Here is a 26,886-nt window from a genome sequence, read left to right as displayed (position 1 = left end):
TTGGTTTTTTATTTCATAAAAATTTTATGTACTTTCTACTTAAACACTTAATTTTTATATAGTATTGACCAAGGTGTGACCATTATTAATTTTCATCGTATTTAATCAAACACAACTCAAATTTGTAAATCTTCATTGGAGATAAATTGTAGAGGATTTGATAGACTTTTTAAAGCATCTAAAATAATATCAATAGGATTTTCAATGATAAAGATATCATAAAAACATACATCTTTCAATATGTTTTTCATGTCTTTGTCATTATAAATCTACTTAGTATTATTTTAAATGCGTTGGAAAGCCTATTAAATTTTCTACAACTTTATCTTTAATGAACATTTATAAAAGCAAATTTTAATTTGATTAAATATAGTAAAAAAAATAACGGTTCCATTTTAGTCAATACTATAAGAGGGTTAAGTGTTTAAGTTAAAAGTATACATAAATTTTAAAAAATTGAATCAAGCAAAGTGCAATTTCTCCTAAAAAATAATAAAAGAGAATCTTAACTTAACTTTCTCAGGTTACAATGAACCTAAAGCTTGTGTGCAGGAAGTGTATATTGAAACAATACTAGGAAATCCAACCTTCATGAAATCATCATATAAGCAAAACAAAATTAAGGAATAGAAAAGAAATATGTCATATCTGGCAGTTAGAGAGTTTATCAAGGCTTTAAAGAAGGGTGCAGACAAGCAGCAATGACAGGAAAAGGACCAAATAATTGAGACATTAAGATATGCAATTTCAAATTATCTTAAAAATGGTATCAATCATAAATCCTTTTCAAGTGCCATGTTCTACGTTTTGAAACATATGTCAAACCTCTCCATCCTTGTCAGGAACCAAGCCTGTCTTACTATAAGAACTCTTTAGGACTAAGAATTATCCCCCAAAGTTTCCCAGTGAGTAGGTGAAGCTGATGCTTTTCTTATCCTACAAGGGATTGATTTCGTATATAATATGATCTGATTGAAAGCATTGTAGATTCTCTTCAGCCTCAAGTGCAGGAACTTCCTGCACCCTAGGTATTTGACAACCATAGTTAGTGTCTAATCTGTATGTTAATTGTTCTTATAGACTCCAACTCTCTAGGTGATAACCAATAGTTCACTGCCAAATGTTCCTGCAGCAACAACATAAATTTCCACGGCAAGAGTTTTAGGTGAAATAAGTTTGATTAAAAATGAGGTTTGTCGTGGTTGTTAAGGAAGTTTGACAAGCATGAAAAGGAGACTTGAGTACCTAATACGTAGATTTTGGCTATTTTAAGCCGGACTTTAATATTATATATATATATATAATTTATTTTAAAACTTAAATATAAGATTAAATGTGTTTGAAAATTGTTGACCCAAATCAGCAACTTCTAAATGACTTCTTCCAAATCTTCTAAAACATTTGCCTAAGTTTTAGAAAAAAAATTATATATAAATTACTTTCGACTTTCAAATATAAATCTTTATCTAGATTATCAACTTATATAGGAACCGCAATTTTTTTTTCCTCAGACTTGTATATCTAATTTATTTTAAAACTTAAATATAAGATTAAGTATGTTTGAAAATCGTTGATCCAAATCAGCGACTTCTATACGATTTCTTTCAAATCTTCTACAACATTTGCCTAAGTTTTAGAAAAAAAATATAAATTACTTTTGACTTTCAAATATAAATCTTTATCTAGATTAACAACTTATATAGAAATCGCAAAAAAAATTTAGAGGATTTAAAACTTCTATATAAATCGTTCTCTGGGTTAACGGTTTACAAACAATCGAACATACATAGTCTTATATTTTAGTTTTAGAGTATATTAAGCATGTACAATAAGTAATTGGGGAGGCTAGTTTGGTCAATACTCTACCTCATCCTCAGCTCCATCTGTTGGATACAACATCATGAAGTTTCCTGTGCCATTTAGAAAAAGGATAGGAGAACTGAGAAACAAATGATAACTGGAATGCACTCTTTAGGTAATCTAATTTTTGTACTAGACGAGCATCTTACATTTAACTCATGTGCTATTTATATCCAGCACAGTGAAATTTATTACCTACGGATGCTAATAGGATTAACACAATTTACTAATAAATGTTATAAAGCTGTATCTTCAAATGTTTAAATAGAAGGCGAAACAAAAGTAACCAGATAAAAAAAGGTGTTCCTCTAGTAATCACATTGCATACCTCTCCAATAGCAATACCTTGTCAGAAGGGCTATCTCACGAAATACTGAAAGGTGAAGCATGTACAAATTGTCATCCAAGAGAAGTGATTAAGAAATCAGAAACTTGTTTACCAGATAAACCATTATGCTGAGGATGACCAAGAAGCACATTTATGAAATTTAGAAATCAAGTTTAAGCAAAAAGGAAAGAAACTTCCTGATTTATGAATGTAATTGTATCGCAAGTTGAATGGGAATGATAAATAGCTAGTCTAAAGTAAACACATTTTTGTTTGACTAGCATATCCAACTAATAAAATTGGAAAATTATGCCTCCCAACTTTAACTATTCTCAAATCTGATGGCGCCTGTTTGTAGATCAATGTAAATCATGATCAGAATGGAACATCAGATACACTTACCTGGCTGGGCTATAATTAGTGTCTGCTGAGAGTAAAAGAAAATGACCCACCCATATCTAGCAGTAGTGCACCCAAATATGACATCACAAATTTGCTGATCTGATGCATGTTCTCAGTAGTCAATGTGTGGTGTTTGAAGGACAATTACAACCTACATGTTGACCAACACTTCAAGCGGATTGGAATTTATGTGTTCTAGGATTGTCAAATATTGGGAATTACTGATCAAACTCAAGTTTTTCTTTTACAAAACATGGATATCACATTGCATCACCCTGAACTTCTTTGCCCAAAATTGGTCAAAACCAGAACTAATAAACATCAGCAGATAGAAAGAGGAAGCAATTGTATGAATTGAGATTGATAATTTTGCTAAACAACCAGAACACAGTTACATAATTCTTCTGGTTTTGACAGAAAGGGCCTCACTTACACAACTCTAATGAAAATTTTAAATTAGTTCAAACTACAGCATTCCTATCACAAACAATAGAGTCATTGCAAAGAGAAAAGGGACCTTGCTTTAGACCAAATGGACTGAACTATGCTGACTTATCCGCTTCTGCTGCTTTTTCCTCTTCCTGTTTCTTCCTCAATGATGGTGGTGGCCTTACTACAATACTTCGCTTCCATTTCTTATCAAGTTTCCTGGACAATCTTTTGTTGATCCCTTCTTCAATTTCCCTTTCTCTTTTCACAGTCATCATACGAGCAATCTGATGTAAAGTAAAACTGATATTAGTGATTACTTTAAAGTTTAAATTGCATCGACTTTCTGGTGTACCTCTTGTTACTTGAACTTATAAAATTACACTACTCTTCATGTTCTTGTTTAATGGTCCACTCCTGCTGCTATCATGATATCAGAGAGATATCATATTTACTTCATTGTCGGTATGTCCATTTAACATAATTCATAGCATAAAAGCAAACTAATTAAAGGTACTAACATATTACCAAAGGAAAACATTGTCAGCAACATTAACGACTTTAAAGGAAAGCTATGAAGCCATACAGGCCAGAAAGTTCTTCAATGGATTCTTCAATTATCAATTTCTTCATGGTAGTTATAAGTGCTAGAAACGAATCCTGTAACAGATGGTTCTCTTTGGTCAAAGTCTATTAGTCTAATGACAATGAATTGAAATGTGAAATTTTCTTCTAGTTCTTATTCGAACACTACCAAAAATTGGTATGCAAACAAGTTATAGTTGTTACTTTCCAATCAAAGGTTAACAATCTAATCCATACTTCTCTTTAAGCTAAGTTGCATCAAACACTGCCATTGCTTATAACTACTAAAAACCATAGGCATTGAAAGCACATAAAAGCCTGTGCAGCATGTTGTATGAACATGAGATGCATCAAAGCAACTTGAAGCTAGTAACGGGAACTACTTGGTATCAGGGAACTCAATGACTAATAGTATAATATGATGATGTCTAGCTTATTTACTTTGACTTTCAGCAATGATATACAATTTTTCCATATTCTCTGTTTCCATAAATTCTCGCATTGTATGTTAATTAGGTATAATTTCACTACCAACTCCAAACCCCTAATCACCTAAGAGCTGTGACCTCTCAAAGATAGAATAACTCATCAACTTCCTCCATGCCATCTCAAGCCTTAAACAAGCTCAATTATATCCCAATTCACAACCGACCAACAAGGTAAACCACAAGAAAGAGATAATAAAAAAGACATTTAAATTACTGAGCTTTGCTGAGAAATTAGAGTACCCTCTTCCGCATGCGGCGGAACTCGCTGGATGTGAACTCGTTCCTCGCCGACTTCTGGAGGCGGAGCATGAATAGCTCCCCCTTGAGGTCGACCACCTCTTCGTTGATCTCCTCCGTCGTCTTCGCCCTTATCTCCTTCAACTCCTCCTCTCTCTTCGCCATCCGCACCACCATCCGCTCGTTGCCGCCACCTCGGTACGGCAACGGCGTCGGGACTCGGACGGCGTTCCCGATTCGGATGCCATGGAAGGAAGACTTGAGAGAAGGGAAGGGAGACGCCATCCTAAAGGGAGGAGGAGAAGGAGGCGAACGAGACGCGGAAGAGGAGATCCCGCGGGGAGAGGAGGAGAGAGGTGAGGATACCGCCAGCGATATCATCTTCTTTTGCTCTTCTCGTCTTGCTCTCGAACTGAAGCTGGCGATAAAAGGATAACGCACCGCAACCTTTTGTTTGCTTTATTTCCTCCGATAAATGGGTGGGGGATAAGGGCACCCACTGTATGGTTACCTCCAATTATTGTTAACAGTAATTTTGGATGGATTGTAACGAGACCAGACCATGCTGCCATTCCAATCAGATTGAGCTCAGTTGGTTAGTTCAAATTTCACTAAAATTAATTTGCCAAACTTAGTTATTTTTTAAAGAAATAGTAGTTTATATCAAGCAGTTGGATATAAGCATGTCAAACTTTTTTAATGGTATTTAGTTAAACTACTATATGGCCTTCAAGAGTAGAACCAAAGAATGAATACTCGTTCAACATGAGAGCCCGTTGGCAATATAAATGCCTCAAGTAGCAACTTGAATAGTACCAATAAAGTTACAGAGCTTTGTGTTGATGATCCCTGTCTCACTTGTTTACAATGCATAACTAACAATAAAGCAATGAATAGCTATATTATTTAAAGAAGATGAATTCGTTATGTTCATATAGGCTACAACAGTTCTTGAATAATCCGTGAATTAGCTTACATTTCCAGTATAGTTTCAACATAACAATACTACTACATACAAGTTCTTCAACCCCGGGTACTAGTAATTATGCTGATATGATAAATGGTTAGTAGAATCCAAACTATGTCAAAGTCCAAGTAGCACTCTTCCAAGGGGATAATTTGTCAGTCTTTCTTCTTCCTGTGAACGTAAGGATACTTCTGGTATACAAATATGCTGGTGACTACAAGAGGTAATGCCGCCAAGCAATACAGGGATGGTGGTTTCCCGTCAAAAAGGAACTGCAGCAGCGCGGTAACAAGCAGCGCTGATACTATGACAAAACCCTGCATAAACAAAATATAAGCTACAAAGATAGAAAGGACAAAGAGAAGAAGAAGAAACTAGTTGATAAGTGCTGCTTGCCTTTCTGACACCTCCTGCATAAGCTGTGACAAGGCCAACAAGAATTCCTCCAACAGCATTGGATATAACTGGTATCTAAGAAAGAGGATAAATATTTATGCAATAGCAACACAGAATAAAACAATATTTGCTTGTTTTAAAATTGGCATTCACTTAATCAGAAAAGGTTTTATTCGTAAAAGTAATACATATATATATATATTTTGAATGTCATTCCATCTGAGATGTCATATTATTTTGCTGTAACTAACCTAGTAGGTGTCTATAAAAATGGACTACCAGCAGCAGCCTCAAGGTTTCAATTAATTCTGTAAGGTTTCAATGGCCAATTCCTAATGATTATACATATCACAAGTGTTTCTAAGCTTATTCAAGGTATGAAATGCTTTAAAAGGGGAAAAAGAAGATGTGTAGAAGTGAAACACGAGATAAATGTCTTGAATAATCTTCTCAATTCTAATATTGAGAAGTATTCAATAATCAAAACCATGAATACGTTCAGAATTATCCGATAGCCTGACATCACTTGGTTATTCTGTCTTCCTGTTTCTGCTCAGACTAATAATAACTTTCAATGGAACAAGGAAAATTAGATCGACTTACACTGATACTCAAGGTTAACATATTGTGACTTTGTGGCATTAGAATGAAAATGGGAAAAATAAAAGGATCAAAGGACTGGTACATTTCATAAGGACTTTGTGAGAGGCAGGAAATGGTATAAGACCTCTTTGGTCAAATAGAATTGTGGAAAATGTTAACCAGTAGTATGTGGAAAGTGGAAACATCTATGACTAACAATGTACATAAATATGACTGCAAATATCAAGAGACATTGACACTTACCAGAGTCCACATGGTCCAACCATGAAAGAATCCATACTTTCTGATGGCCTCTCCATCTGGTGACTGTGAGGTACTTGCCAACAAGCACATACTTCCAAAAAGTGACATTTCTACTGTCATTAAGTATGAAGTGTGTTTTTTAACCTACAAAAGAAGGAAGTTAAGAGTGAAAGAAAATTGACGGCAGTGAGGAATTATTTTCCCAAGAAGTTCCTACAAAACCTGACCTGAGAAGCCCATTGGCACAAAGAAGAAGCCAAACCAGAGAGCACAGAAGCAATCATAACAGGAACGATACCATATAATAAAACTTGATCAGCACTACCACCACTAGAACCTCGACCAGAGCTCTCACCAACACTCAAAAGTATGGCAGCAATAATCAATAAGGCCAGAGCTCCTACTTGTTTAGCTGACTGCTTCTGCCTGCAGATTTTCCCAAAAGTAATTAGTGGATGAATGGGGATCCAAAATGATTTTCCACCAGACCTGCATCTTCCTGTAATAGAGTAAAAGTAGACTGTATGCCTAATAAAATAATGATGATTACTGTTAATTGATGATACATGCTGTCATTTATCTGTTGATCATACAGTGACTATTGATGATGAAAGAATGACATTACATCACTTCTGCTGTAACTTGGAGGATGTACATATATAAGCCATGTCTAAAGCCTAAATGAATCTTTACCCTGCCCACAATAAAATGCAAAGGGGAAACAAAATCATACCGTAAAATAAGGTACATAAATAATGCTGTGAAGAATAATTTCGTCTGGTTAAGGATTGAAAAGGTGAGAGAATCTAGATTCTTGTAAGATATCTGCAACAAGCTATTCTGTAAAGCGTAAATGGCTGCAGGAAGTCCTGATGCAGTTAAAGATCCAATAAGAGTCCACTGATCATATTGTCTCTTCAAACTACCTTCCACAGCTAAAAGAATCAGTGCACAGAGAACCTAAAACAAAAATTCAGTGTTATGCATCTGAAATAGATACAGAAAAATCATCTTAGAATAGTACTATATTGGAATATATACTGTTCTGAATTACCTTTGCCACCTCACATGCTAGGACTAATGAGGTCACAATAACTTCTCGCCTGCAGCAGTGAAGTAATGCAGGAGATCTTTAGCATCAAGTAGTAGCAAAATGTTCTTTCAATGTTTGTATTTCTTAGTTATTTGTGCCAAGAAAGAAGTTCCTATATTTGAACATCACCATCAAAATCCACCAGAGCAGCACTCCAGCAGGAACTATATTATTGTAAGTAAATATAGCATATAGTCCAAACAACTACAACTACATTTCAAAATTCATCTTGGAAAAGTGAAACTTTAGCAGATTGGAAATGGAATACATCACAGGTAATAGAAACTACTTCCAAAAACTTTGATGAGAAAATGGCAAGTAAGAATCACTTTCAAAGGACTAAATGCATGACTTGTTATCTCATTGAGGTACCTAGTTAAGTAGTTATTGATGCCCATGAAAGTTTGACTTTTTAGATACTTTCCAAGAAGAAAAAGCCTAATAATTTGTGATCAGCACTGACATCACCTCAAGATAGCAAAAGTAAATTCGTGACGATCGTCTCATTTGTTCCAACACATCGCAGAAAGAATGCCAATTTCTTGACTTAGTGAGCAATAAATATAAATCTTAGTGTCGATACGTTTCAAGGATAATATGGAATCAAATTCCCAAGAAACAAAACCCTAAGCTCGCACTGCTTCTAACATCGCGGCTAAAATTTAATCTGCGAACTTGAATCCATCTCCAAAGATTCCAATCCCAACACAAAAAATAACAAAATTCAGGAGAAGCTAAGGGATTCCGAAGATATCGGAAGGGGAAAAGGAGGAAAGGGACAGGATCGCAACCTGACGAAGCGTTTCGAGACCAGCGGCTGGGCGCCGTACTGGAGCGTGAGGAGCAGGAGGTAGAGCCAAACCTTCGCCTTCGGCTGAACCGAGTCTTTGCGCCGCGTCGCAGTAGTAACCGAAGCCATCAAAGGCGACGAAGGAAGAAGGGGGAGCAAGCGAGTGGGAGAGAAAGCAACACTCTTGAGGCTTGCCTCCTCTCCAAACCTTCTCTCCCAACCTTTTGCTTTGGCGGATCGCGTCACCGTCACTAGAGTCGGGTTAAAAGTATGGAGTTTTATTTTTATTTTTCCCAAACTAGCACTCTCCGAAACCTTTATTTACCTAAATAGACTGAACCACAAACCTAGTATCAAAATAAGTTAGTTTTATTATAGCCTTCACTATACCGCTGAACTTATTTTAAAAAAAAGAACTATACTAGTTTTTATTGAATCTTCTTTCTCACATAAAATACGGAACTACTTAATTTTGAAGGTTAATTTTATAATTGATAGCCTATTTTTGACATATAATATGATGTTAAGAAGATAAAAGAGAAACAAACCTAATATTTTTTAATGAAATTTAATTAAACCTTAAACAAGAAATATATAAATAAAAAAATTTAATGTCGTAATTTTATGTTCGATTATTTATTTTTGATATAAAGTATATTATTATGAATTATGAAAAAGAATTATAGATTGATAACTCTTCCAAATATTAATTTCAAATTTTTTATCCAGTCTTTTGACTGAGAATTTAATATTTTCTCTCAAAGTAAACCGCTAAACGAAGACATATATATTTAAGCTAAAATACTAATAATTTAATTCTATAAAGATAAAATAAAATATTAGTAAATTCACGTTTTATTAGTAGCTACAGTAAAATAGACTTTTTTTTTTAGTATTGAGTTTGGTAAAATAAAATCTCTTCCAAATGGATGTAAATTAAAATAAACATATAATGTAGGGTGTGAAGTGAAAAAAATCTCTAACTTTGGAAAGGTAAAGATGAAGTACAATTTCCAAATATCGGAGTACATTTATCAAGTTTCACAGTCATATCCCAGCTGTCCATTGGCACCTTCTTGCACGCACGTCTCACGTGAGAGACGCTACTCTTCGCAGGCGATAAGCTCATAAGCTTGTTCCATTCGAACTCTCTCCGCTCTCGTCTCCCTCCCCCAAAACTAACCCTAGTTTTTTTCCCAACCTCCCTTCTCTCTCTTCCGCCGGCCATGTCGCACTTTGGGAGGTCCGGTCCTCCGGACATCAAGGACACCTACTCCCTTCTCGTCCTCAACATTAGCTTCCGTAACTGCCCATATAGCTTTCTCTACTCTCCTTCTCCTACGCTTTGTTCTAATCTCTTATCCGATCTGTTCTCGTCACAGGTACTACGCCGGACGATCTCTTTCCTCTCTTTGATCGGTATGGAAAGGTTGTGGATGTCTTCATTCCAAGAGATCGAAGGTGAGCTCTCTAGGGTTTCGAAATTTCTCTGGATATTCTTTACTTTCTTCCCGTATTAGCGGGTTTCTAGCTTTTTGGTACCTATGTTATCGCTTATTGGATCTGAAGGACTGGGGATTCCCGTGGATTTGCGTTCGTGAGGTACAAGTACGCTGACGAGGCGCAGAAGGCAGTGGAAAAGCTGGATGGTAAGTTCTATCTTTATATTTGATGAAATTTCTGGCAAAATTATAGGTCTGCTGTGTCATGTTTTGTGTTGCCTTCTCGCTTTCTGTTTGAAACTGTAGGCCGGAATGTGGATGGCCGTAACATCATGGTGCAATTTGCTAAATATGGTCCGAATGCTGAACCTATGTAAGTTGAGAATCCTTGTTCCAATTTTGCAGAAACATGATGGATTCAGGGTTTTTATATTGTGGTCCTACTTGCTCGTATCTTCCGTTCTAGATAGATCTGTCTGCATTGTAAACTGTTTTGCAATTTGTTCTAAATTCCACAAAAAGAAACCTTTTTGTTAAGTTTTTACAGCTCCATCTAAATTTTGCAATGACTCCCCCATGTGAAAGTGAGTGGCTTAGAACTATAGACTGCTGGAGAGCTGTAATATATGAGCAAAGAATCTTTGAGATGTATGATGGTGAAGGAAACTGAAGAAATTGAAAGAAAAAAAATTAAGTTAACAGGATTGTGTAGTTAGTTAATTTGTTGGGATATTTGAGGAGTGCTTTCTCAAATACGTGTCTGTATATTGTGTACTAGAATGGTATATCATTTCTTTAATTAAAATTTGAACAATTATTTCTGCATTTACTCATTTATGGTTGCAATGTAATTATAGAGTCCCTTTTTTGTCAACCTACTTTTATAGCTGGAGAAGATGGTTCTTTTCTCTTTATGGTTGCAATATTTTTATTTAATGTATGCCCTGTTTTTTGTTTGTCCATATCAATCAAAATTATTGGCCATTACTCATGGTGCATTTTCATTCAAATGTGCAGTCAGAAAGGAAGAATTATGGAAGAAATGCCAAAAAAAAGAGGCAGGTCAAGAAGCCATAGCCCTAGGCCTAGGTGAGGATCCTTTTTCTTTCTTTAGTCTTTATACACTACCTAGCATTGACCAGTGGGTAATTAATGAGTACAATTATAGGAATATTCCTTAGTAGCTTTTTTTTGCTACACCACGTCAACAGTTCTGAATTCATTGAAGGATGATTTTCCTTTTTGGATGTAGTTTGTACAGTTTATTTAGTGCATGAAAATCTCTTAATTTTTTTGATACGGTAAATATCAATGATTATATTTCCAATTAACAACACCAACTAGTTGTAAATCCCAAGTATGTGTTAGATATGTGGATAATTTTCTTCCATTCGGTTCTATCTGGTGTAAGGCTCTGAACTTCTAATCATATTTCCAATGGCATTATAGTATTATATAATTCTATGTAATTGACACTTGCTTTCAGAAACTTGAATGCTAATACAAGAGTCGGGGCTTCCCTTTTCTTCCTTTTCTACATTTATGTTGTACACAGGCATAGAGATGATTATCGTGATAGAGATCATAGGAGACGAAGCCGCAGCCGGAGCCGGAGCGGAGGAAGATATGAACGTGAAAGGTATCGTGACAAAGAAAGAGACCGTCGTCGTCGAAGCAGAAGCCACAGTGCGAGCCCTGATTATTCTAGGGGGCGAGGTAGGGGAAGGTTGGATGATGATCGACGGAGGAGTAGGAGCCGCTCATATGATAGGTAGTGTTACGAAATCCTATATGCTTCAGTACTTTGTAATTATTATTTTTCTAACCTACTGCATTATACAGTGCTTCACCTGTTCGGCGTAGCTTGAGTCCTCGTAGGAGCCCTTCACCTCGTAGGAGCCCTGCACCTCGTAGGAGCCCTTCACCTCGTAGGACACCTCCTTCTCGTGATCAGAGCATTGAGAAAGTGAATGGGGAACATTTACCTCCTTCTAAAAGTGTTTCTCCACGAGCTCGCCGTGCAATTTCCCGTAGTGTTTCTCCACGAGCTCGCCGTGCAATTTCCCGTAGTGCTTCTCCTCACAGTGCTGACGAGGTAATTGGTACTTTTCATTTTTTTGCTAACCTCCTTTTGGTTTAGAAGAGGCCCTCATCTTATTCACAATCCATCTGCATCTACTGGCAGGACTGATGAGCTCTTCAGCTTGGCTGCACCTTTGAGGCTTGACTCTGTTATTATATGTTAGGTGTGATCTTAAGTACTTTGGTAATCTGGGTTCCCCTGAATTGCTTTTCTAAGTTTGCAAGTATGTACTTTTGTGGATCAATTTTGGTTTCTAGAATATCTTGTGGTAGACTTGTAGTTATTGGAGTTTTACTATGCTCTTTATGAAACTCTAGTCCTTCTCATCAGCTTTTTTACTTCTTTTCTGAACTTGCTTCATTAAATAGTTTAGTAGAACACTTATCTTATAATAGAACGTATTTTGCATTTTCTAGTTATCTGTTCGTGAGTTGGGTGTTGTGCTTTACTGGAGGATGATTTCAAATGGATTTTTCCATGCTGATGATGTTGTAGCTGAAACTCAATTGTTATTCGTTGGTGTTGATTTTGGTGGTGATGTTGATATCAGTGACCATGCTGGTAATGGTGATGGTGATGCTCTATTGATGCTCATGCTGACAATATGCAGTTCCAACATTTTTAGATGAGACCTGCATAAAACATGTTTAGTGTGCCATGACGGTCCACTGGTAAGGATTATGTTTGAGCTTTTGTTGCTCTTGTTCCTTGGGATTTAGATTATATTCATCATATTTCAATCTTTTCCTTTTTCCTGTTGGCACTGAAAGGAGTAGTGCTAGCTGTGATGACCTGGGTGCCACTTGCTGTTGTACCAGCATGTGATGCTGTTAATATCAGTTTCTAATTTCTTGGACTGCGTGCGTATGATCTTGTAAAACATAGCTAAAGCTATTGCCATCTCGTTGCCAGGAAGTGGTTAGCCTTCTTACTGCTCACCCAATGTCAGTACTCAGACCTAAGCTTTTCTCTATTCCTTTTCAATGTTGGCAGGAGAACTAACATCTGCTTTTGTCTGCTATAGATGAAGCATATGTTATGCTTGCATGCTAACCTGTTAGTAGATCAATTAACTTGTCTTCAGAGACAAATTGTGAATGATAGTGTTGGCGGCGCATTGTTTGCCTGCTTTGTCAGAATATATAATGGATGATTGGAAGAAATGTAAGACTTTTGTTCGTGGCAAGGTGATGAGAATTTGCTATTCGGATTTTGGTTCCATCATGTCTTTAACGTGAGGTGATAATGCATAAGCCTGTAGCTGTGGATCCTGAGAAAGGGAAGATGCCTTATAGCTGCTGCTTGGTGGTCGACTTTTTTTTTTTTCTTGATTCTTGCTTTCTTTTTCTTTTTTTTCATCATGCTGTTTTTAGCTGGTGACCTGGCATGAATATATATCTTTTAGTATGATTCCAGAAAATTTAATCCTTGAAATCCATGACTTTGCAACACTAATTGCAGTTGACTTATGTTTGCTTTTTCATCTATGTTTGGTTTATGCTTTAATAAAGAATTTGTTTCTAGGTCTAATATAGTAAAGTTGCTTTCCTGCATGACTACTCTCTTGTCAATTCTCATATAATAGAATTCAGTCCACTTTCCCTTATAAGCTTGGAAGTCTATCGCCTGAGCAAGCTGGCTTGGCTTGAAATTAATTTTAAGCCTATTTTATAGCTTTAGGTTTGGCTCGGCTCAACTCGAGCCGAATTCAAGCTGAGCCAGATTGAACCTGAGCTGAGCTCAAACCTGAATCAAGCCTATTATTGAGTCATATTCAAATTGAGCTAAATTGAACCGTGCTTGAGCTTTAGTTGAGCCGAGAGTCACTCGTTTATCCAACAGAAAAAGGAGGCGCTAACTCACTCTTACTTTTTATTCCACTGGAAAGGAAGGGTGTCATTTTGTTCTAGCTTTAATATTAGACTGAAAATTACAACAGAGCATTTGAGATAATTCTTGTACATCTACATTATCTATCTGAAAACCACTATTTGGGTTAGTTACGGATTTGTAATTAGGAACAAGATGTGACGTCTCGATAACTCTTGAGGTCCGGCAACAGAATTTGGACTTCCACATAGAATAAATGGATTTCAACTTATACCTGTCAAACAAAGGTTTGAGGTGCGGTTAGAGAAACAACTAGTCTTGTTCACAAAGTTCAACAGGTTCCTCTTAATACTTAGTGATAGGGAAACTAAAAGTCATCAAATATAAAACAAATTAAATAGCACCGCTCTCAGTTTCTCAAGTCTGTAAAATATACGCCAGCAAATATAAAATGAACATGCCACAGAGAATATCATTGCCTTTTATTTGTCACTGAAGCATCTCTTGGGTTGAACACAATGGATGCCACCTAGCACCACAAATTAATGAATTCGATCTAAAGAACATATTATATTACCACATTATTCACGGCAAGTGTCTGATGGAGCGAGAGCATATTGCCTGATCAGACAGCAATATCGCATCATCAAAATAGATTAGATCTATGACAAGAACACATGCCCTAATCTCGTCAAAGAGGTGTAATGCATTTGTCACTATGAGGCTTCTTTTGTACTTGATTCAGTAATTGTAGAGGCTCTTTGGAAGCCTTGCTCCAGCTGGGCGTAGTGGTAATTAACTATACCATCTTGCAAAATCAACTATTCCTCCATTTTGCAGTGTAGTTTTTGTCGGCTGCCTCATTGATATCTACCAATACATGTGGGACAGATTGGGAACTGGTTTCGTGCTGAACCATGTAAATTGGTTTCTCCCTTGATCCCAACTTGAGCCTTAAGAGAAGTGAATTTGCCATCACCCCAACTGAACTCAAACCCATCAGAGCTCCAGCAATTGATGGGGTCAGCATTGTACCAGTTATCGGCAGCAGTATTCCAGCAGCTATTGGAAGTCCAACCTGCAAAATAGGAAAGATCCTTCAAAGCATCCAGCCAGAAAATGGTCAAATAAATTTATGAGGCAGTGTAGGGAAAGCTCAAGGGAACTTTAATAGCATGAGTTGCTTGGCATCACAAAACACTCAAGGTTCCATTTGGGAAAATCATGTCAGAATGTCTTAATTTCATTATCGCACGACAAAATTACCAGTGCAGTAAATACTTGAAACAAAGCATGATTTTGGGCACAGTATTCTTCTAAATGTGGAGCTGTTCTTACGAAATAACTCGTGAAATAAACTGGGCAATGTTAACATTTACTATTTGCTATATAATAGTGAAGCACACAAAGGAAAGCGTAATTGCAAAGGGAAATATACATACGATGTTATATGCGAACGCCCACCAAAGGTTCTGCTTCACAGTCTTCATGGTCTCTTTGCTTAATTCTAATGCATCGATTAACTGCATTAGAATAGTGATATTGTCAAAATGTAGTCACACTGGCATGCTACCATTAGATCAATAAGGCAACCGGGGCTAAAAGAGGAGGGGAATTTGCAGCTCTTCAGCATAATATTAGTATGTAACTTTTCAAGTATTCCAACTTGACATTATAAAAGAAAAGGTTCAAGTAAACTAACCACAAATGTAAGTCTACGGAAAGAAGCATCCGTGTTTAGAATGTTGTAGCGAGAATCAGAAAATCAAGGCTTAGAAACAAAAGAAATTCTTTCAGAAGATACTAAAAAAGAAAACTATATGTATCGTCATGACAACAGATAAAGGTGAGCATTTACAAAATTACCTGAGGGTTAAACTTTTCATCATTGTTTAATCCTTTCGCCAACTACCATCATTATCACTACTGATCAACGGAAGGTGATGTATATCTTCACATCTCATCTCAACATATTATCTAATTACCTCATTCTTGCCTTCCATTTATGATTTATCAGAGTAACTAGTTGCCATTCCAAAGATAAGAACTCCTTTTCCCATTTCTCGAGGTGCACACAATCATAAGAATTAACAACCGAAGAGAACACTAAGTATTATTGTCCTGTCATAATTATCCAGACATATGGCATAAGAACAAAACCCTGAATCAAGCGAGTGCATTTCATGTGTTACGGACCATATCTGGATTGATTTTGGATGTAAGAAAATTACGAAAATTTGTATAGTAGTAGCCTCGGAAGTTAGGATTCTAATGACTTTGATTTTACATAAATCGAAGATTAGGATGAAAAGATATAAATAAAATAGTAGAGGAAGATCAGAACGGAACATATTAGTAAATATCCGATGTTGCGGCGATCGTCGGAGGGTAGCAGACGACCAAGTGTGATGGTGAACAGCCGAATCGTAAGGTGGCTCATGGTGGAGGGTTGTGGCTAGGATTTGGGTACTTAAAAGAGTTCTACGATTATGATTTACTCCTGTGAAGATAAAAACAATTTAACGGTTATGCTAAAACGATAAATATGATAATAAAAAAATAACTAAACTTAATTAATTCTCAATGCTTGGATAAATAAATAAAGACGCACAACCCCGCTATATATAGAGGTCAGGTATAATGAATTCTACCCAGACTAGCCCTAAAGACTTAGACAATTCAAATTATGACTATCGAACTAGGACTTACCTTATAGGCCTACATAACGTAATTAAATTTGTTTTATAGACTTATATGACTTAATTAAATTTGCTTTAGAGATTTACATAACTTAATTGGACTTATTTTTTTAGGCTTATATGACTTAATAGACTTAAGGTCTTACAGCATAACTCAATTAAAAGATAAATAAGCTCGATTCATCAAGTCAAATGTCCCCGTAATTAGATCAGATCAAACCTGAATCGTATCATCATAGTGGCATAAATTTTTCTTACAAGTACAATAGATAGGAACTCCTAACATTATCAGAAACATACTACCCGACAAGGGAGAACATTCTACATCACAAAGTTCTAAAAAAATTGTAATGAATATTCAAAGATTACGTTATAGACATATAGCTATATAGTTTAAAAGGTGAATAGATGTCTACCTGTGATAATCTATTACCCATAAGCACTACAGAAGATACATCACTAGCAGCACCAACACCTTCTGCCATGGCAATACCAACATCAGATGAAGCCAATGCAGCAGCATCATTAATGCCATCGCCAACCATTGCAATCACCTTTTGATCTTTTTGCAGTTCAGAAATGAATTTCTTCTTCTCATGTGGTTTGACTCCAGCAATTACCTAATATATTTATTAAAAATCAATAGTAATTGGATGGACTTAGAAAAGATTGACTTACATATGTTAATTCAGAGAAATAGTTAGGAAAATGAAGTTCTTGGCAAGTAAATCAAGTGCCATTTATGTCACTAGGTCATAGGTCAAAGCGACAAGACAAAGTTCCAAACTTCATTACCTTGTCATTTTGAATGCCGACCATTGATGCCACATGCTCAGCAGCACTCTCTTTGTCTCCAGACAACATATATGTACTTATTCCTTTCTTAGACAAAATGTCAATAACTTGACAGGCATCTTCTCTAATTTTATCTTCAAAGTATATTAGTCCAGATAAAACACCATCAACTCCTATATATACAACTGACTGATTATTAATTTCTGCATCTGGGAATGGGTTGTGAACGATGCCATGCCTGCAAAACATATGCTGCATCAGCTTATGTCACTATGAAGTGCCATGTGCACATCCCTACTGAAACATGTTAACTTGAACCAACATGCTGCTGTCATTCTGAATCCTAGCAACAAGAATGGATGTATAATGAATGATGTACTGTATCGCCAGATAAATAAATTCACACACAAACCACTATAAGACGATAAAGATACAAGAGGATCTCTTCCATGGCCTTTTACAATAGAAAGAAATAAAGAAATATGGAAGTGACTTTTATGATTTTATCAACCAACAGCAATTATCCAAACATGTATTGATAGAGAACTTGTAGCTCACTGTTGTACCTTCTAAGCCAGCCCAATGTCCCAACAGTAACCTCCTTCTTCTCAATGATTGCTACAGCACCAGATCCAGGTTCCTCCTTAAATGTCCCATCTTTTGCCTGTCATAAGTACTCATAAGAATGACTGCAAAATGAGTGTGTACCTTGCCATGCCACGTTCAACTTTGACTGAGAAACCATTATTTCAGAAATAATTACCCACTCAATAAGTGCCATAACACAATGTTATCTATATTTTACAAAGTCATGCTCGACAGTTCTCAAGAATTTTCTGTTGTTAGATTATTCTCAATTATTGTCCTTGAAATGTAAAAACAACTGTATTACTTCACTTCAGGGCACGCTAAATTTAACATAAACCAACTTTGTTTACTTCAATCAGTGAAATTCATAACCTATATTACCTACTACCTAGGACAGGATACTAAGGAGGGGCGTGATCTACAAAAGATGCAATCAGATCACTGATCTTAATAATTCTTAAACAAAATGGCTCATAATTCATGTTGAACACTTAAAAACAACAAACATTTTGTGCTTTTATATGGAGATGTAGTATGAGAGAAGATATTAGGCCACTGCTAGTTCCTAGAAAGACCTCAATACCCAATCAATCAACACTTTTCTTCTTGTTATTGTCATAGATCTGCATTGCTGAATATAGATTCTTAGGTAAATAATTAAAAAGGCGACAAACTTATCCAAGATTAAGTTGAATCACCTTCAGATTTCCACAATTGGCAGCACGAGCAGCTTCCAGAATAGCTTTTCCAAGTGGATGATTTGTAGATGATTCAACTCCAGCAGCTAAATTCAAAATATCAGCTTCTGTCCACTTGTAATTAAGATCATTCTGTACAGAAAATATGGTTTTGTCAACAGGCATGCTTGTGAATAAAGTATTTTGCAGAAGTTACTGAATCTGAATAGTATTGCGCCATACTGAGGCAGTATCACACAATAGCACAAGAAAAGGATGAAGATTATGACTCCCCATAAAACTCACATGACAAGCAAGAATAGATTGTTGGACTTTATATACTAAATTGATGGTCTGCATAAAAATAAAAATAAAAATCCATTAATTATTTTAGTTATTATGATAGCACCAAATACATCCTTCATTCAGGTGCACACTGATCATGATTGGACCTTCCACGAGTCTCATCCCTCCAAAATCTTGTGGAGCTGCCAGGTTTCAATTTTCAAAGTGACACAAGGCAGGGGCACTAAAAGATACCTCTTCCATACAAGATGCTAACCACTATTACTTGAATATAGTCTGATATAATTTGAAATAGCTCTTGCCATGGGAAGTTGATAACTTAATGCAACTACTTGACTATCAGGTTGCCAAAGATAACGGTAAAAACATGGCATTTTAGACTATAGTGTAGTGTACATGGATCAGAGCATTAACATTATGATTTCTAGTTGAAGCAATTCCATTCCCTAAAGAAAAATACTGTGACAATATTATAGTAGTAAAATTCAGCATTCACAAAATGCAGTCACTTAACTTTGAACTGTTGTCTTCATTACAATGAGAAACCATTACTCCAGTAACAACAGGTCTTCCAAGTGTCAAAGTCCCTGTTTTGTCGAACACAATAGTGTCAACTTCTGCAAGCTTCTCCAAGACATTGCCGCCACGTAAAAGCAGTCCTTTGGTTGCTCCTAAAGAAGTTCCAACCTGAAAAAAATTCTAAGGTCAATAGAATGATAGATCCTCAAGATCAATAAAAACTATTTTTGGAGAAAATGTTTTTTTAGTCAATAGCAGAATAGGATCTCGTAATTCATACCAGCACAGCAGTAGGCGTGGCAAGCCCAAGTGCACAAGGACATGCAACAACCTGGACTTGAAGATAAATATATTAAACTACTAAATAGGCAGTCAGGTCGATACCGATAACATCATGGAGAGCTTAACAACTCTAATACAGTAATACCACATGATACACATGAGACGAGATGAGGGGAAGGAAGGATGCAAACAAAAGGTATTACTGAAAATAGATCAGCAGGCAATTGCCACAGATTTGCATACCCGAAAGGAAGAAGAAACATAACTAAGCTTTTGAAATGAAATATTCAAACCGGATGAAACATGTTTCCAAGTTTTGTTCCTGATTTTGACCGGTAACCCTAGAGAAAACGGAAAGTTTTCACGCAATTCAAGCTGTTTTAGTCAAGACCTGTCCATAAGAAAGGTTGAAACCAGCAAACTTGCCATCTACTTTTGGACCGTCTCAACTAAAACCAGTCTATTCTGGCCTTGCTTGTTCAAACCATTATGTTTATTTCCAAGAAACACTACAAAAGGGATCGATCTCCAGGCTTAACTGCTTAAGAATTGAAGATTTTTATTTCAGTAAATTTTCTTTATTCGGCAATAACAGCATTAATGTTGTCATTCATTAATGTAGCAGGACCTTAAAATAAGTCAATAATAATGGCCTTAAGCAGTTTTCTTGTCAGTGAATGCATTTTACAAGTTATGACTTATGAGCATAAATAATTGTGCTTAATATCTAGCTAACTACCAATGAAATGGCTTCCAAACAGAAATATCACAGGGTTGAAATATGGTTTTCAAATTAAGTTCCAAATTTGGTAGAGCAGGGAACTGAAAATCCTCATGTCATGTCACCAGTTCAAACCATTTTCTATTGTAATACACCACTCCTGTGATGAACAATAAAAGTTTTAGCTGTCATTCATGAAGCTGAGAATCTCTACCTTGACAGAGCAACTTTTTTCCTTTCTATTCCCCTTGTCTTGAAGGGGCATCAGTTCATCACAGGCTCATTTTGGAACACAAGGTGATGAGAGTCACTAGACCATGTAAGGGATGTGAAGTCAGGCATCACTATAAAGATTATTTTTGAAAGAAACTTTATGATATTCAAATTTTAAGTTATATCAATAGTTAGTACCTCCCATGTTTTATCTAGTTGCCCAAGCATAAAGTTTAATCTTGAGTTTGTACCTTACAGCCTTAGATTGCAGTTCTTCCAGATATCCATATAAACAGCATGCCCATAGATTACCACTATAAACAAGTCAATATTTAAATTTTGGATGACGCCATACCAGGACACTGCAGGAAAGCTGCAAAGCCAGAGATATTGAACTTCCTTGTTGGATCAATGATGGCACAACTTGTGAGCCAAAAAAGTTCCAAAATAGAAAAGTAGCAGCAGACAGTGCCATAACTCCATATGTGAAGTTTCCCGCGACCTATCATCATGACGCATCACATTTATAATCTGTCAGATAGTATAAAACCCGACACAAAGATAAATGTACCAGATATGACAAACACCATATTGAAGGAACCGAGACTGATACATATATGCAAATCAGACAATGATATTCATGACTCAGACAAGAACATTCCTCAAGCTTTAGTGGGCCCACAGCCTACTGACTTCCTTGACCAACTAAATCCAATTTCTTTAGGTGGGAACTGATGTAAAAAATACTGAGATGCGCAGACCTTGTCAGCCAAACGCTGCACAGGGGCTTCCCTTATTTGTGCTTCTTCCACCAAGCGAACGATATCTTCCATTACAGTTTCACCACCAGGTCTTCTTACTTCAACTGTAAGCCTACCATTTAAGTTAATGCTTCCTGCTGTTACTTCAGCCTGCAAGAAAGAAATGAAAAAATAATGGTGCTAGAAGAAAGTGATCCCAAGCTAGTTTTCAGAATGAAGTTACAGAAAAAGAGCATAATGATCATGCCAATAATTCAAATGATGAAAGTGAAAGAATTTATACCCCAGGTAGTTTTGTCACTGGCAAAGGTTCTCCAGTAAAACTTGACTCATCAACCGTGCTTCTTCCAGCTTTTACAACTCCATCTGCTGGAACACGGTCCTAGATATTGCAAGAGTGACAAAGGATAAATTAATAGGCAGAAAGAAAGACCAACTCAAAGCTTAAAAAAATTACAATTACTCTGAAGAATTTTATAAATAATATAGCATAAAATAAAGGATGAAATTATAGAACATGTACATAAATATATTTAGGTTTATGATAAGCATAAAGAAACATCTTTTTCTATTCAATCTCTTCACAAATCCTGATATCTGTAAAATCCATTCGCAAGGACAAGTATTACATATTTAATAATCTCCTAACCACTACTTTATCCTAATATTATAAAATATTGGTATTCTGAGACCTAGGTACATCGAAGAATATCAGAGCCAATTCACTCACTCCTGGTAGCACAACAATATGATCTCCAACAGCAAGGCTATTGCATGGAACCTCAACGAATGATGGTGACTGCTCAGTATCATTACTAACTTCAAGGCGTGCTTTTGTTGGGAGAATACTGAGTAATCCAGTCATGTCACTGGTTGCCTTTAGCTTTGCTCTCTGTTCAAGATTCTTTCCTAGCAGGACAAATGCTATCAACATTATAGGTTCCTCGAAAAAAGTCTTCCATCCCTGCATGTGCATAACATGATATTAAAACAAAATACAGCAACCATGACGAAGGCACTGATTGATATTTGACTAGCACAGTCATAAGCCAATTAAGAGAAAAATATATGTTGATAATATAGCATATCTAGACATGCTTCTGGAAGCTGCTGTAGCAAAAAATTGTGTAGTTGGATCAGAAAAGTAGTTCAGATAGGAAGCACATGAGAATATCTGGCAGCTCAATGCGCCAGTAATTAAAAGAGCATTACAATACGTGAGCTGGAATAAACTAGTTCAATGCCTATGCCATAGTAAGAGCATTAACATGTGAGAAGGAACAAACTTTTATGCCCTTTGTTTCTTTTGTTCTACACTTCCATGTCATGATTGCATAAAGATTTTACGATTACTTTGGATTGATCGTCTTTTCGCGCTCTCGCCTATTAATAATAGCAATGGCCGAGCAACCTATTAACTTCCTTTTGCGGACAGTGCAGCAACTGGTAACTTTAAAACCAAATTTAATGCATGTAGAAAGAGAGAATACTGAATAGAGAAGCACTAATCTCTAGTATAAGTGGTAATCAGATTATGGAAGTGAAGATAAGCAACTTAATTCTCTATGATTAGCAGGAAAAGTCACTGCATTTGTACAGCTTTCAATGGTCACAGCTGATAATGGGATTAATACCTTAATGCTTAGTTTAGAATTTTAGATATCTTTGTTTTGGTGAGTGAGAAGGAGTAGTTCAAGGATATTTAGATAAATATAGGCATTCATGTGCTTTATCATCAGGGAACAAAAATTTAACATGGATGTTTTTCACAGAATGTTTATCAAAAAATATGGGTGCAGCATCTTCGAATTGGCACGATCTAGCAAGTAACGACTTATAATTTATAAGCATAACGGACCTCCTATGCAAACAAAATATGTCCCACTATGGTGATCATGTGTCCATAACTCACTACGATTGTTCATCCTTTTCTGCTAATTTATTACTGCAGTTTGTTCCTCTAAAGCACACTATAAAAATCACAGACATTTGAGAAGAACAAAATCAGTAAGCATCTGATGAGTAATTGCAAGTTTGCTATAGCAATGTTTTCATACAAAATAACCTAGTAAAATTTAGCAGGGAAGATTTGATAAGTACCAGCTTTGGAAATAAGGCTGCAATGCAACTAACTGCAAAAGATGACAAAGCACCTAAACCAACTAAAGTATTCATGTTTGCCGATCCTCTGAACAAACTCTTCAGTCCATCAGATATAAGTTTCCGACCAGGGCCAATAAAAGTAAACAGTGAAAGTGAGAAATGAAATCCAGTGGAATGAAATGCATGCATCAATGGAGGGGAATAAGCTCCAAGGAAATGAGAGGCATGGCCCAACAGACATACAGCACATAATGCCCATGACACAACAAGTTCTCTACCTGGAAAAGAATCAAAAGGTGCACAGTTAGGTCAAGGCTATCAGTCCAGAACGAGAAGTAATTCTAACACAAAAAAACAATTTGGAAAATGTGTACGGTCAATGAATTAGGATAGTCAAAATGAAGTCATTTTTATTCACATCTCTGCGCAAGTTTTAGGAAAGCCTACCGCTCTCTTTCAATCGTTGAAGCTTTTCATCCATCTTTCTTTGGAAAACACTACTCAAGCTCTCTCGTGCAGAATCTACAAGAAGCCAAATTTCATATAGATACTTTACAATTAATGAACAGCTTGGCAAAAGGGAAAATTCATATACAATAAGAGAGAGACTAACTCATTAGAAATAAAATACAACTGTGACTAAGATATCACATAAATGAAGCTGAATGAGAATGTTTCAATTCTCAAGCAGAAAAATTTGCTTGAAGAGGGGAATTATGAAATGACTTACAAAGAGATGAATTAGTTTCACCAGTGAAAAACATGAAGAAAAAAAGAGGAGAAGAAAACCAGAAGAAAAGTAAAAGCTAAATACTACAGGTAACGCTAAATAATGGAGGTTGAGTATAGAATATTAGTATATTAGACTCGATCTGTTTTAGTTTTCAATGTGCAAAGGTAACTCCATGACTCCACATAGTAGTGAGGTTTTCAATTTTAATTACAGTAAGTGGTAAAATGATCCTCTTAACCTTACTACCTTATACTTCTCTCAAGAGAAAGCTTGACCCTTTTCAGTAAGACATCTCATCAATCACTTGAGTCTTAGAAGAAAAAGAAACTGAAAAAAATCTAGAACAAAAAAAAAAGTAGTTTCGTATTAACTCCTCTAAGACACCTAGTCAGTCTACTAAATGAAAGCAGAGCTGATAGTTAAAATTTCAAACTTGGAGAGAAATAGCTCATTAGAAAGGACCAAAAACTTTCTAATATTCAGAATTTCAGATCAATGTTACTCTAACAAGAACCATGTTTAACAGACACTTCAGCGCAGAACTAGAGAACTTGAATTTCTTCAACTTCAACACTGACATTTACATAGGAAAAAGCGCCAACTTGCTTTGACAACTCAAGCTACCCATGTACCTACTCTTTTAATACCATCTATCCCTCATGTACCAAAATGCAACACTATTATGCATGATAATTTGCTTGACTATCATGTCTCATGAGTCAAATAGCTTATCTGATTATGAAATTATTTCTTAATTCACACTTCATACTTTATTCTACAAATGCATTGCAGCATGCTTTTCATAAAAGTTATGAATTACACAATAGAATTATATACATGTACATATCCTTATAAAGCACTTTATACAGTGTGCCTTAGTTATCAAGTATATTACCATAAATAGAATATTTAATTCAGCAGTACAAAACTAAACTAAAACATGTATTTAGAACCAAACAATTTATAGGTAATTATATATATTGACACAGACTCCTAGGCACGAAGAAAGTTCTCTCTGCCTAAGATTGCACTGATTAACAACTTCGATCGGCAAAGTTACCTCGAAAGCTGGACTTAAATCCATATGTTGTCAAATGGTCCGCAAGTTTTTGGCCCAGTTGCTGTTTCCAACCCTGTGTATCATTGGATTCAGGTAGAGCCCATACTACGGCTGTCTCGGTTGCAAGGTTGACATTTGCAGAGGACACCTGAGGCTGCAGAAACATGCTCCATATTTCAACATGTAGGACACTTTATCATTACTATGCATCAGTCTATTAACAAAAAATAAAAAATAAAAGAACAATTATATCTGGTTACACAGAATGAGTAGAAGATTCACAATGCTGCAATCAAGATGATATGCATTTGACGAACCACAGCTCCTTTCATGGGACCAATGTCTTATCATCTTAAAACACCATAAAACACATTAAAACTGTTTATAACAGTTTGACAAGATCTTACCAGGCTCTCCAAAATACGTTTCACGCTTGCCGCGCATCCTCCACAGGACATTCCCTAAAGAAAACATCCAGAAATGTCTTCTCTTAAAGTAAGTAATTGGGCAGTAAACCAGGAAAACGACCAAAAATAAAAAGGAAAATAATCTGTCAAAAATCTTACGCCGACGTCAAGTAGTATAACATCCGTCCCCAGATTCGATGCCTCCTCCGCCATCACCCCGACGGCTTTCGCCCTGTCCCCTCCACCTCCGCCGCCACCTCCGCCGCCACCGCCAACTCCATCACCGCCCCCAGGCGGCCCAGATAACGCCGCGAAGGACCTCGATGTGCTCGCCAATCCACGCGGCAACGGCGCGGCCGCGGGCGAGCTCCGCAGCACTCCTCCGGCGAAAGAGATCAGAGACAACTCCCTCGACAACTTGGGACCTACGGAGTTCGCGAAGCATCTGGTCTTCCCTGGCAGAATCCTCGCCGGACAAGGCGGAACAATCGAGCGGCGGCAGCGTAGGTCTGGCTTCGGGAAGTGCTTTAGGGTTTTGGATAAGGCCAGGAAGGGAACCGTGGGGATGAGATGCGACTCCATCTTCTCCTCTCTTCTCCCTACGCTCCTCTCCCAATATATACAATAGTTTCGATTTATATTTATCTTCGGCTACCACATCACTCCTTGAAACGCGAATTAAAGAGAGGTGGAAGCAGGTAGGCGTCGTTGGTACTCCATTGAAAGGTTTCTCTTGGCAGGTCGGGGACTTGGGAGGAAGAAGACTACACAGTGGCGATGTATTCACCGCACACTACTACTACTACTACTACTACTACTACTACTACGGTATCCCAATTTGGTTAATTAATTCCGCGAATAATTTATGTTAAAAAAAATTAATTAGATAGATAAAATGTCCTTACGTTCCCTTCCTTTCTCTTATTATGAGTGATTTTTTTTTTACAAAAAAAATATATATAGAAAAGATCGGTTTAGAAAGAAATTGACATAAAAATCACTAAAGGATAAGATAAAAATTAAGCTAATTGAATTTTTTTTAATTATTTGTATCAAAATTGCTAACAAAATACCTGACGGCTTAGTGATATACTGATATATTTGAATTGTTTAAGAGTTATATCTGGCAATATAATTAGCTCTTCTTTAGTCATGAAAACTTATTTGAAACTGCTTAAAATCCGTTTGGTTTGAGTAACTCTTTTAAGAAAATACTAACTTGGTTTAGTAATTAAATTTTTTTAAT

At 36.4% G+C, this 26,886-nt stretch overlaps 4 protein-coding genes across 7 annotated transcripts; 1 reads left to right on the top strand and 3 right to left on the bottom strand.

Annotated features, from left to right (window-relative positions):
- Positions 1-2,921: 2,921 nt before the first annotated feature.
- Positions 2,922-4,802, bottom strand: LOC140800433 (large ribosomal subunit protein uL29c). The gene is made up of 2 exons (XM_073155230.1): positions 4,333-4,802; positions 2,922-3,306 (listed from the first exon to the last, which is right to left on the bottom strand). The coding sequence occupies exons 1-2, from the start codon at positions 4,708-4,710 to the stop codon at positions 3,133-3,135; spliced, it is 552 nt and encodes a 183-aa protein (XP_073011331.1). The 5' UTR covers positions 4,711-4,802; the 3' UTR covers positions 2,922-3,132.
- A 403-nt stretch (positions 4,803-5,205) lies between these two features.
- On the bottom strand, positions 5,206-8,710 carry LOC140800332 (UDP-N-acetylglucosamine transporter ROCK1). Of its 2 annotated transcripts, none has more exons than XM_073155065.1 (7): positions 8,423-8,710; positions 7,593-7,641; positions 7,272-7,498; positions 6,766-6,964; positions 6,539-6,682; positions 5,693-5,767; positions 5,206-5,613 (listed from the first exon to the last, which is right to left on the bottom strand). In XM_073155065.1, exons 1-7 carry the CDS (start codon positions 8,548-8,550, stop codon positions 5,452-5,454), a joined length of 984 nt encoding a protein of 327 aa, XP_073011166.1. In that variant the 5' UTR covers positions 8,551-8,710; the 3' UTR covers positions 5,206-5,451. The 2 variants fall into 2 exon arrangements, with proteins under 2 accessions (XP_073011166.1, XP_073011167.1); XM_073155066.1 differs by having other exon boundaries at positions 5,693-5,760; positions 8,423-8,667.
- Positions 8,711-9,499: 789 nt separating this feature from the next.
- LOC140799932 (uncharacterized) lies at positions 9,500-13,431 on the top strand. Of its 2 annotated transcripts, XR_012111120.1 has the most exons (9): positions 9,500-9,723; positions 9,804-9,882; positions 9,991-10,070; positions 10,170-10,236; positions 10,881-10,952; positions 11,419-11,634; positions 11,706-11,958; positions 12,049-12,109; positions 12,363-13,431. XR_012111120.1 is itself a non-coding variant. In XM_073154494.1 (8 exons), exons 1-8 carry the CDS (start codon positions 9,648-9,650, stop codon positions 12,052-12,054), a joined length of 849 nt encoding a protein of 282 aa, XP_073010595.1. In that variant the 5' UTR covers positions 9,500-9,647; the 3' UTR covers positions 12,055-12,275. The 2 variants fall into 2 exon arrangements, 1 of the variants encoding a protein (XP_073010595.1); XM_073154494.1 differs by lacking the exon at positions 12,363-13,431 and having other exon boundaries at positions 12,049-12,275.
- A 792-nt stretch (positions 13,432-14,223) lies between these two features.
- LOC140800259 (copper-transporting ATPase PAA1, chloroplastic) lies at positions 14,224-26,446 on the bottom strand. Of its 2 annotated transcripts, XM_073154940.1 has the most exons (17): positions 25,800-26,446; positions 25,641-25,694; positions 25,234-25,387; positions 23,888-23,962; positions 23,438-23,718; positions 22,068-22,301; positions 21,621-21,719; positions 21,338-21,487; positions 20,932-21,078; positions 19,641-19,691; positions 19,357-19,528; positions 18,557-18,690; positions 17,837-17,934; positions 17,271-17,508; positions 16,892-17,095; positions 15,219-15,299; positions 14,224-14,854 (listed from the first exon to the last, which is right to left on the bottom strand). In XM_073154940.1, the coding sequence occupies exons 1-17, from the start codon at positions 26,220-26,222 to the stop codon at positions 14,594-14,596; spliced, it is 2,856 nt and encodes a 951-aa protein (XP_073011041.1). In that variant the 5' UTR covers positions 26,223-26,446; the 3' UTR covers positions 14,224-14,593. The 2 variants fall into 2 exon arrangements, with proteins under 2 accessions (XP_073011041.1, XP_073011042.1); XM_073154941.1 differs by lacking the exons at positions 14,224-14,854; positions 15,219-15,299 and adding an exon at positions 16,137-16,276.
- Between the last annotated feature and the right edge of the window lie 440 nt (positions 26,447-26,886).

Source organism: Typha latifolia, chromosome 13, assembly GCF_019914945.1.
Source record: "Typha latifolia isolate L0001 chromosome 13, TyphaL0001v2, whole genome shotgun sequence".
Lineage (NCBI taxonomy): Eukaryota > Viridiplantae > Streptophyta > Magnoliopsida > Poales > Typhaceae > Typha > Typha latifolia.
This window is presented reverse-complemented; position numbering and strand designations above follow the sequence as displayed.

Coding starts and splice junctions, on each gene's coding strand:
- LOC140800433 (XM_073155230.1), bottom strand. CDS start 4,710: ATGATATCGCTGGCGGTATCCTCACCTCTCTCCTCCTCTCCCCGCGGG. Junction 3,307..4,332: donor TCCGCCGCATGCGGAAGAGG/GTACTCTAATTT, acceptor ACTTTACATCAG/ATTGCTCGTATGATGACTGT.
- LOC140800332 (XM_073155065.1), bottom strand. CDS start 8,550: ATGGCTTCGGTTACTACTGCGACGCGGCGCAAAGACTCGGTTCAGCCG. Junction 6,965..7,271: donor TTTATGTACCTTATTTTACG/GTATGATTTTGT, acceptor GAAAATCTGCAG/GCAGAAGCAGTCAGCTAAAC. Junction 5,768..6,538: donor GTTGGACCATGTGGACTCTG/GTAAGTGTCAAT, acceptor CCTCTTTCTTAG/ATACCAGTTATATCCAATGC.
- LOC140799932 (XM_073154494.1), top strand. CDS start 9,648: ATGTCGCACTTTGGGAGGTCCGGTCCTCCGGACATCAAGGACACCTAC. Junction 9,724..9,803: donor CGTCCTCAACATTAGCTTCC/GTAACTGCCCAT, acceptor TTCTCGTCACAG/GTACTACGCCGGACGATCTC. Junction 10,237..10,880: donor GGTCCGAATGCTGAACCTAT/GTAAGTTGAGAA, acceptor TCAAATGTGCAG/TCAGAAAGGAAGAATTATGG.
- LOC140800259 (XM_073154940.1), bottom strand. CDS start 26,222: ATGGAGTCGCATCTCATCCCCACGGTTCCCTTCCTGGCCTTATCCAAA. Junction 18,691..19,356: donor TAATGAAGACAACAGTTCAA/AGTTAAGTGACT, acceptor TATTTTCTGTAC/AGAATGATCTTAATTACAAG. Junction 15,300..16,891: donor TGGGTAATAGATTATCACAG/GTAGACATCTAT, acceptor ATTCTAATGCAG/TTAATCGATGCATTAGAATT.